The 10,409-nt window shown below is 65.1% G+C and overlaps 1 protein-coding gene across 1 annotated transcript in view; it reads right to left on the minus strand.

Annotated features, from left to right (window-relative positions):
- LOC128802049 (calmodulin-regulated spectrin-associated protein 3-like) overlaps nt 1–5,950 on the minus strand; it is a 28,373-nt gene extending 22,423 nt beyond the window's left edge. The window contains exon 1 of the mRNA XM_053968244.1: nt 5,763–5,950. Within this exon, the coding sequence (XP_053824219.1) occupies nt 5,763–5,950 (188 nt within the window). The remainder of the gene's footprint in view (nt 1–5,762) is intronic.
- Between the last annotated feature and the right edge of the window lie 4,459 nt (nt 5,951–10,409).

Here is a 10,409-nt window from a genome sequence, read left to right on the forward strand (position 1 = left end):
ACCCCCCCCTTCCCCTCCCCCCCCCAAAACATCTGGCGGGCGGGGCCGTCCCCAAATCAATAAATTCGGGTGACACCAAAAAAAAAAAAAGGGGGGGGGAGGGGCTTTTTTTGGGGTGCAGGGGGGGGGTGGGCGGGAATTTGGGGGTGCAGGGTGGGGGATGGGAGAGATTTGGGGGGGGATGGGCAGGAATTTGGGGTGGGGGATGGGCGGGAATTTGGGGTGCTGGGTGCTAATTTGGGGTGGGGGAGGGGCGGGGATTTGGGGGTGGGGGATGGGCGGGAATTTGGGGGGCTGGGAGGGGAATTTGGGGGTGCAGGGTGGGGGATGGGCGGGAATTTGGGGGGCTGGGAGGGGAATTTGGGGGTGCAGGGTGGGGGATGGGTGGGAATTCGGGGGGCTGGGTGCTAATTTGGGGTGGGGGATGGGCGGGAATTTGGGGGTGCAGGGTGGGGGATGGGATGAGAATTGGGGGGGATGGGCGGGAATTTGGGGGTGCTGGGTGAGAATTTGGGGGTGCAGGGTGGGGGATGGGTGAGAATTGGGGTGGGGGGAGGGGCGGGTGGGAATTTGGGCCCCTCCCCTCCCCTCCCCCCCCCGGGCCCGGTTTAAGCCTCTTAAGGGGCCCCGGCGGCCGCGGATTAACGGGGGAGGGGCGGGGGGGGAGGACCCCGCTCTGCTCCTCCCCCACCCCTCCCCCCACCCCTCCCCAGCTGTGCCCGGCCCGCCCCTCCCCCACTCCCAGTTCAACCAGTCCGACCGGCCGGACCGGGAGGGGGGGGGGGGGGGGGTGGGGGGGGGGGAGGGGCAGGGGGCACACCCCGCGCGCGCCCCTCCCCCACCCGCCCCCGCGGGGTGCCACCAGCGGTGTCCCCAAGTCCCCCCCGTGTCCCTTTTGTGTCCCCAAGTCCCCCCCGTGTCCCCTCCGTGTCCCCAAATCCCCTCCAGGTCCTTTCCTGTGTCCCTCCCATGTCCCCAAGTCCCTTCCGTGTCCCCCTCCGTGTCCCTTTTGTGTCCCCAAGTCCCCCCGGTGTCCCCTCTGTGTCCCTCTGTGTCCCCAAATCCCCTTCATGTCCCTTTTGTGTCCCCAAGTCCCCCCCGTGTCCCCAGGTCCCTTCTCGTGTCCCCTCCGTGTCCCTCTCGTGTCCCTTTTGTGTCCCCAAGTCCCCTCCAGGTCCTTTCCTGTGTCCCCCTCGTGTCCCCAAGTCCCCTCTCTGTGTCCCCATTGTGTCCCCAGGTCCCTTCTTGTGTTCCCTCTGTGTCCCCAAATCCCCCTCGTGTCCCTCTCGTGTCTCCAGGTCCCTTCTTGTGTCCCCTCCATGTCCCCCTCGTGTCCCCAAGTCCCCTCCATGTCCCTCTCGTGTCTCCAGGTCCCTTCTTGTGTCCCCATCGTGTCCCCAAGTCCCCCCAGTGTCCCTTCCGTGTCCCCTCTGTGTCCCCAAGTCCCCTCCGTGTCCCCATCGTGTCCCCAGGTCCCTTCTTGTGTCCCCTCCGTATCCCCAAATCCCCCCAGTGTCCCTTTTGTGTCCCCAAGTCCCCTCCAGGTCCTTTCCTGTGTCCCCCTCGTGTCCCCAAGTCCCCTCCGTGTCCCTCTCATGTCCCCAGGTCCCTTCTTGTGTCCCCTCCATGTCCCCAAATCCCCCTCGTGTCCCTCTCATGTCCCCAGATCCCCTCCGTGTCCCCTCCGTGTCTCCCTCGTGTCCCCAAGTCCCCTCTGTGTGTCACTCCCATGTCCCCAAGTCCCTTCCATGTCCCCCTCTGTGTCCCTTTTGTGTCCCCAAGTCCCCCCCACTGTGTCACTCCCATGTCCCCAAGTCCCCCCGGTGTCCCCATCGTGTCCCCAGGTCCCTTCTTGTGTCCCCCTCCGTGTCCCTTTTGTGTCCCCAAGACCCCTCCAGGTCCTTTCCTGTGTCCCCTTCATGTCCCCAAGTCCCCCTGGTGTCCCTTCCGTGTCCCCTCTGTGTCCCCAAGTCCCCCTGGTGTCCCCATCGTGTCCCCAGGTCCCTTCTTGCGTCCCCTCCGTGTCCCCAAATCCCCCTCGTGTCCCTCTCGTGTCCCCCTCCGTGTCCCTTTTGTGTCCCCAAGTCCCCTCCGTGTCCCCAGGTCCCTTCTCGTGTCCCCTCCGTGTCCCCATCGTGTCCCCAAGTCCCCCTGGTGTCCCCATCGTGTCCCCACATCCCCTTCATGTCCCCCTCGTGTCCCTTTTGTGTCCCCAAGTCCCCTCCATGTCCCTCTCATGTCACCAGGTCCCTTCTTGTGTCCCTTTCGTGTCCCCAAGTCCCCCCCGTGTCCCCTCCGTGTCTCCCTCGTGTCCCTTTTGTGTCCCCAAGTCCCCCCCGTGTCCCTTTTGTGTCCCTTCCGTGTCCCTTTTGTGTCCCCAGGTCCCTTCTCGTGTCCCCTCCGTGTCCCCCTCGCGTCCCCTGTGTCTCTCTGTGTCTCCAAGTCCCCTCCGTGTCCCCATCGTGTCCCCAGGTCCCTTCTTGTGTCCCCTCTGTGTCCCCAAGTCCCCTCCATGTCCTTTCCTGTGTCCCCCTCATGTCCCCAGGTCCTTTCCTGTGTCCTCTCCATGTCCCCATCGTGTCCCCCTGTCCCTCTCTGTGTCCCCATCACGTCCCTGCTGATGCCACCATGTCCCTGTTGGTGTCCCCATGTCCCCACCATGGCCCTGTGTCCCATCCCTGTCACTGCCATGTCCCCTCAGTGTCCCCTCCGTGTCCCCTGTGTCCCCATCCCTGTCACTGCCATGTCCCCTCTGTGTCCCCTTCCCTGTCCCTGTCCCCATCCCTGTCACTGCCATGTCCCTCTCAGTGTCCCCTCAGTGTCCCCATCCCTGTCCCTGTCATCTCCCTTGTCCCCATCCCTGTCCTCCCCGCGTCCCCCCCTGTCCCCACCCCTGTCCCCATCCCTGTCCCTGTCCCCATCCCTGTCACTGCCATGTCCCCTCAATGTCCCCTCCATGTCCCTGTCCCTGCCATGTCCCCGTGTCCCCCTCAGTGTCCCTGTCCCTGTCCCCATCCCCGTCGCTCCCATGTCCTCCTGTCCCCTCTGTGTCCCTTTGTCCCCACCCCTGTCCCTGCCATTTCCCTGTGTCCCCCTCTGTGTCCCCATCCCTGTCCCCATCCCTGTCCCCGCCGTGTCCCCATCCCTGTCCCCATCCGTGTCCCTGTCCCCGCCGTGTCCCCCCCGTGTCCCGTGTCTGTCCCCGCCGTTGCCATGGCCACGGCGGAAAATAGGACACGGGGAGGGGCCGGGGACACCGGACACGGGGACATGGGGACACCGGACACGGGGACATGGGGACACCAGACATGGGGACATGGGGACACCAGACACGGGGACATGGGGACCCCGGACATGGGGACATGGGGACACCGGACACGGGGACATGGGGACACCGGACATGGGGACATGGGGACACCAGACATGGGGACACTGGACACGGGGACACCGACAGGGACATGGAGACACTGGATATGGGGACAGGGGGACACGGGGACATCAACAGAGACACCGGGACACCGGACAGAGGGACAGGGGGACACCAACAGGCACAGGGGGACACCGACAGAGACACCGGGACACCGGACACGGGGACACTGACAGGGACATGGGGACACCGGACATGGGGACATGGGGACACCGACAGAGACACCGGGACACCAGACACAGGGACACTGACAGGGACAGGGGGACACCGGATATGGGGACAGTGACAGGACACAGGGACACCGGACACAGGCACAGGGGGACACCAACAGGGACATGGGGACACCAACAGGGACAGGGGGACACCAACAGGGACATGGGGACACTGGACACTGGACATGGGGACACTGACAGGACACAGGGACACCGGACATGGGGACATGGGGACACCAGACACAGGGACATGGGGACACCAACAGGGACACGGGGACACCGGACACGGGGACACTGACAGGGACATGGGGACTTGGAGGGGACACCGGACATGGGGACACTGACACGGACACGGGGACAGGAGAGGACATGGAAAGGGACTGGGGTGACACCGACAGGGACATGGGGACGGGAGGGGACACCGGACATGGGGACAGTGACACGGACACGGGGATGGGAAGGGGACACTGGACATGGACATGGGGACATGGGGACACCGACAGGGACAGGGGGACACCAACAGGGACATGGGGACACTGGACACTGGACATGGGGACACTGACAGGACACAGGGACACCGGACATGGGGACATGGGGACACCAGACACAGGGACATGGGGACACCAACAGGGACACGGGGACACCGGACACGGGGACACTGACAGGGACATGGGGACTTGGAGGGGACACCGGACATGGGGACAGTGACACGGACATGGGGACGGGAGGGGACACCGGACATGGGGACAGTGACACGGACACGGGGACAGAGCCACGGACACGGGGATGGGAGGGGACACTGGACATGGACATGGGGACATGGGGACACCGACAGGGACATGGGGACACTGACATGGACAGGGGGACAGTGACACGGACATGGGGACACCGTGCTCCCAGTCCCCCCAGTATTCCCAGTATCCCCATCCCCCCAGTATCCCCAGTGCCTCCCAGTCCTCCCAGTATCCCCATCCCCCCAGTATCCCCAGTATTCCCAGTATCCCCATCCTCTCCAATCCCCCCAGTATTCCCAGTATCCCCAGTCCCTCCAGTCCCTCAATCCTCCCAGTATCCCCATCCCCCCAGTATCCCCAGTCCCTCCCAGTCCCCCCAGTCCTCCCAGTATTCCCAGTATCTGCAGTATCCCCATCCTCTCCAGTCCCTCCCAGTCCCCCCAGTATTCCCAGTCCCCCAATCCACCCAGTATCCCCAGTATTCCCAGTGCCTCCCCACCCCTCCCAGTCCCCCCAGTTCCCCCAGTATCCCCAGTGCCCCCAGTATTCCCAGTCCTCCCAGTATTCCCAGTATCTGCAGTATCCCCATCCTCTCCAGTCCCTCCCAGTCCCCCCAGTATTCCCAGTCCCTCCCAGTCCTCCCAGTATCCCCATCCCCCCAGTATTCCCAGTATCTCCAGTCCTCCCAGTATTCCCAGTATCCCCATCCTCTCCAGTCCCCCAGTCCCTCCCAGTCCCCCCAGTATTCCCAGTATCCCCATCCTCTCCAGTCCCTCCAGTATCCCCAGTATTCCCAGTCCTCCCCAGTCCATCCCAGTATCCCCAGTATCCCCAGTATCCCCAGTCCCCCCAATCCCCCCAGTATCCCCAGTATCCCCAGTGCCCCCAGTCCCCCCAATCCCCCCAGTATCCCCAGTATTCCCAGTATCCCCAGTGCCCCCAATCCCCCCAGTACCCCCAGTATTCCCATTATTCCCATTATTCCCAGTATTCCCGGTCCCTCTCCCAGCCCCGCCCCTTTCCCCGCGCGCCGGAGAAGGGGGCGTGGCCCCCAGCCCCGCTCCTCAATCACGTGACCGCAGGTGCGCCCCGCCCCCTCCCACCCTCCCCCCCCCCCCCCCTCCCTCCCCGCACCTGGCGCTCGCGCCGCGCCCGCCCGAACCCGCCCGGAACCGCCCGAACCCCACCGGACCCACCCGAACCCCCCCCCGCGAAACCATCCCGAAGCCTTCCGAAGCGGCCGAACCCATCCGAACCCGCCCGAGCCCACCCGAAGCGGCCGAACCCACCCGAAGCCTTCCCGAGGCGGCCGAACCCACCCGAAGCCTTCCCGAGGCGGCCGAACCCACCCGAAGCCTTTCCGAGCCCACCAGAGGCAGCCGAACCCACCCGAAGCCATCCCGAAGCCTCTCCGAGCCCACCCGAATCCTCTCCGAGCCCACCCGAAGAGGAGCCGAGCCCTCTCCGAAGCCGGAGCCGAGCGCGGCCGAAGCGGGCGCCGGTGGCCGCGGTGGCCCCGGTGGCCCCGGCGGTGGCCCCGGGATGGTGGCGGCCCCCCCGGCCGCCGCCGCCGCCATGCGCCGGGGGTTCCTGGTGCCCGAGATCCGCCCGCTGGACCAGTACGACGGGGCTCGGGCTCGCAGCGCCGCCAGCCTGGCCTGGGCCATCGCCACCGGCTACGGCGGCGCCGGTAGGACCGGGCGGGGACGGCGACAGCGACAGAGCCGGGGGGAGGCGGGGGGGGGGACACGGGGATGGCGGGGAGGGGGATGGGGGCGCGTTCTGCAGGGGGAGGGGCGGTTATCGGTAGAGGGGAGGGGTCCCGGTGGTACCGGAGGGGTCCCGGTGGTACCGGAGGGGGTTTCGGTACCGAATGGGGGGGCGGTGGGTGGTGCCGAGAGCGGCTCCGGTACTGGGGAAGGGTCTCGGTATCGAATGAGGGGGGCTGGTGCCGAGAGGGATCCCGGTACTGGGGAGGGGTCCCGGTGGCACCGGAGGGGGTTCCGGTACTGGGGAGGGGTCCCGGTACCGAATGCGGGGGTCTGGTGCCGAGTCCGGTACTGGGGAGGGGTCCCGGTACCGAATGAGGGGGGCTGGTACCGAGAGGGGTTCCGGTACTGGGGAGGGGTCCCGGTGGTACCGGGGGGGTTCCGGTACCGAATGGGGGGTCCCGGTAGTGAATGGGGGGTCCCGGTACTGGGGAGGGGTCCCAGTATTGAGGAGGGGTCTCGGTGGTACCGGAGGGGGTTTCGGTACTGAGGAGGGGTCCCGGTGGTACCGGAGGGGGTTTCGGTACTGAGGAGGGGTCCCGGTCCCGGCGGGATGCGGTTAAAGGGGGGGTGGGGGATGCTCTGGTCCGGGGAGGGGTCCCGGTGGTACCGGGGGGGTCCCGGTACCGTGGGGGGGGGTCCCGGTACCGTGAGGGGGTCCCGGTATTGGGGAGGGGTCCCGGTGGTCCCGGGGGGGTCCCGGTACCGTGAGGGGGTCCCGGTATTGGGGAGGGGTCCCGGTACCGTGAGGGGGTCCCGGTATTGGGGAGGGGTCCCGGTACCGTGAGGGGGTCCCGATATTGGGGAGGGGTCCCGGTGGTCCCGGGGGGGTCCCGGTACCGTGAGGGGGGGGTCCCCAATCCCGGGATTCCCCCCCCTCCCCCCAGGGCGCTTTTGTTGCAGTCTGGGGGAGGCGGCCGTGACGTCACGCTGTGACGTCACAGGGCGGGGAACCCCCCCTCGTTGCGCCCCGCCCCCTGCGGTGCTGGGGGGGGGGAGGGAGGGGTCGCCCCCCCCCCAAAAAAAGAGGGACCCCTCCCCCAGGTGTTCGCCCCCCCAGCTGAATTTTGGGACCCCCCAGATGTTTCAGGGACCCCCCCAGATGTTTCAGGGACCCCCCCCAGGTGAATTTTGGACCCCCCAGATGTTTTAGGACCCCTCCCATGACCCCCCCAGGTGAATTTGGGACCCCCCCAGGTGTTTCAGGGACCCCCCCCCTCAGGTGGTCCCCCCTCCCAGGTATTTTTGGGACCCCCAGGTGAATTTTGGGGACCCCCCCCCGATGTTTTAAGACCCCCCCCATGACCCCCCCCAGGTGTTTTGGGGACCCCCCAGGTGAATTTTGAGACCCCCCAGGTATTTTTTGAGACCCCCCCAGGTGAATTTGGGACCCCCCAGATGTTTTGGGGACACCCCCAGGTATTTTTGGGACCCCCCCCCCAGAGGTTCCTCCCCCCCCCAGGTGTTTCGGGGACCCCCCAGGTGTTTTTTGGGACCCCCCCAGGTGTTTTTGGACCCCCCCAGGTGAATTTGGACCCCCCCAGGTGTTTCCCCCCCCACGTGAATTTGGGGACCCCCCAGGTGTTTTTTGGGGACCTGCCAGGTGTTTCCCCCCCCCAGGTGAATTTGGGGACCCCCCCCAGGTGTCCCCCCCCCTCCCAGTCCCTCCCAGTCCCTCCCAGTTCCCCCCCAGGGGTCAAAGTCCCCCCCCCCGCCCCCCCCAGGTGCCCTTTGGCCGGGGGGAGGGGCAGGGGGCGGGGCCAGGTGGGGGAGGGGAGGGAGCGATTTACACCTGGGGGGGGAGGGGCAGGGGAGGCTCCCGTGGGACAGGTGAGGGGCCCATGGGACAGGTGAGGGTCCCATGGGTGCTGAGGGACAGGTGAGGGGCCCATGGGTGTCATGGACAGGTGAGGGACAGGTGAGGGTCCCATGGGTGCTGTGGGACAGGTGAGGGACAGGTGAGGCTCCCGTGGGTGTCATGGACAGGTGAGGGGCCCATGGGTGTCATGGACAGGTGAGCGACAGGTGAGGGTCCCATGGGTGCTGTGGGATAGGTGAGGGTGCTGTGGGACAGGTGAGCGACAGGTGAGGGTCCCATGGGTGCCATGGACAGGTGAGGGACAGGTGAGGGTCCCATGGGTGCCATGGACAGGTGAGGGACAGGTGAGGGTCCCATGGGTGTCATGGACAGGTGAGCGACAGGTGAGGGTCCCATGGGTGCTGTGGGACAGGTGAGCGACAGGTGAGGCTCCCATGGGTGCCATGGACAGGTGAGGGTCCCATGGGTGCCATGGACAGGTGAGGGACAGGTGAGGGTCCCATGGGTGCCATGGACAGGTGAGGGTCCAATGGGTGCCGTGGACAGGTGAGGGTCCCATGGGTGCTGTGGGACAGGTGAGGGATAGGTGAGGGTCCCACAGGTGCTGTGGGACAGGTGAGGCTCCTGTGGGTGCTGAGGGACAGGTGAGGGACAGGTGAGGCTCCCATGGGTGCCATGGACAGGTGAGGGACAGGTGAGCGTCCCATGGGTGCTGTGGGACAGGTGAGTCCCCAGGTGTCCCCAGGTGTCCCCGTGGGTGTGGCCCTTCCCCACGCAGGTGAGGGCGTGGCCCCCACGGGCTGCCAGGGCCCCTCCCCCACCCACCTGTGGGCGTGGCCCTGCCCCACCCCCACCCCTGGAATGTGCCCCTCCCCCACCCGTGGGGCCCTGGGCTGGGATCCTGGGGTCTCCATGGCCACTTTTGGGGTCTCCAGGCTCCGTTTTGGGGTCTCCAGGGTCAATTTTGGGGTCTCCATGACCATTTTTGGGGTCTCCATGACCAATTTTGGGGTCTCCAGGAGCAATTCTGGGGTCTCCATGGCCAATTTTGGTGTCTCCAGGGTCCATTTTGGGGTTTCCAGGGTCGATTTTGGGGTCTCCATGACCAATTTTGGGGTCTCTGTGGTCACTCTTGGGGTCTCCAGGGTCAATTTTGGGGTCTTGACCAATTTTGGGGTCTCCATGGTTGGTTTTGGGGTCTCCATGACCATGGTTGGGGTCTCCATGATCGGTTTTGCGGGTCCCATGACCACTGAGGTTCCGTGTGGTCCTTGGGGGTCTCAGTGGTCATTGCTGGGGTCTCCATGGCCATGGTTGGGGTCTCCACGGTTGGTTTTGGGGTCTCCATGACCATGGTTGGGGTCTCCATGGTCAGTTTTGGGGTCTCCATGACCATGGTTGGGGTCTCCATGACCAATTTTGGGGTCTCCAGGAGCAATTCTGGGGTCTCCAGGGGAAATTATTGGATCTCTGTGGTCTTTGGGTGGTCTCCATGACCATGGTTGGGGTCTCCATGGTCATTCTTGGGATCTCCATGATCATGGTTGGGGTCTCCATGGCCAATTTTGGGGTCTCCATGACCATGGTTGGGGTCTCCATGACCATGGTTGGGGTCTCCATGGTCGGTTTTGGGGTCTCCATGGCCATGGTTGGGGTCTCCATGGTCACTTTTGGGGTCTCCATGGTCGGTTTTGGGGGCTCCATGGCCATGGTTGGGGTCTCCATGGTCACTTTTGGGGTCTCCATGGTCGGTTTTGGGGTTCCCATGACCACTGAGGTTCCGTGTGGTCCTTGGGGGTCTCGGTGCTCATTGCTGGGATCTCCATGGCCATGGTTGGGGTCTCCATGGTCAGTTTGGGGGTCCCATGACCATGGTTGGGGTCTCCATGGTCCTTGAAGGTCTCCATGGTCATTCTTGGGGTCTCCATGATCATGGTTGGGGTCTCCATGGCCAATTTTGGGGTCTCCATGACCATGGTTGGGGTCTCCATGACCATGGTTGGGGTCTCCATGGCCAATTTTGGGGTCTCCATGGCCATGGTTGGGGTCTCCATGGTCACTTTTGGGGTCTCCACGGTCGGTTTTGGGGTCTCCATGGCCATGGTTGGGGTCTCCATGGTCACTTTTGGGGTCTCCACGGTCGGTTTTGGGGTCTCCATGACCACTGAGGTTCCGTGTGGTCCTTGGGGGTCTCGGTGCTCATTGCTGGGATCTCCATGGCCATGGTTGGGGTCTCCATGGTCAGTTTGGGGGTCCCATGACCATGGTTGGGGTCTCCATGGTCCTTGAAGGTCTCCATGGTCATTCTTGGGGTCTCCATGACCATGGTTGGGGTCTCCATGGTCACTTTTGGGGTCTCCATGGCCATGGTTGGGGTCTCCATGGCCAATTTTGGGGTCTCCATGACCATGGTTGGGGTCTCCATGGTCACTTTTGGGGTCTCCACGG

This window comes from Vidua chalybeata, chromosome 33 (assembly GCF_026979565.1).
Source record: "Vidua chalybeata isolate OUT-0048 chromosome 33, bVidCha1 merged haplotype, whole genome shotgun sequence".
NCBI lineage: Eukaryota > Metazoa > Chordata > Aves > Passeriformes > Viduidae > Vidua > Vidua chalybeata.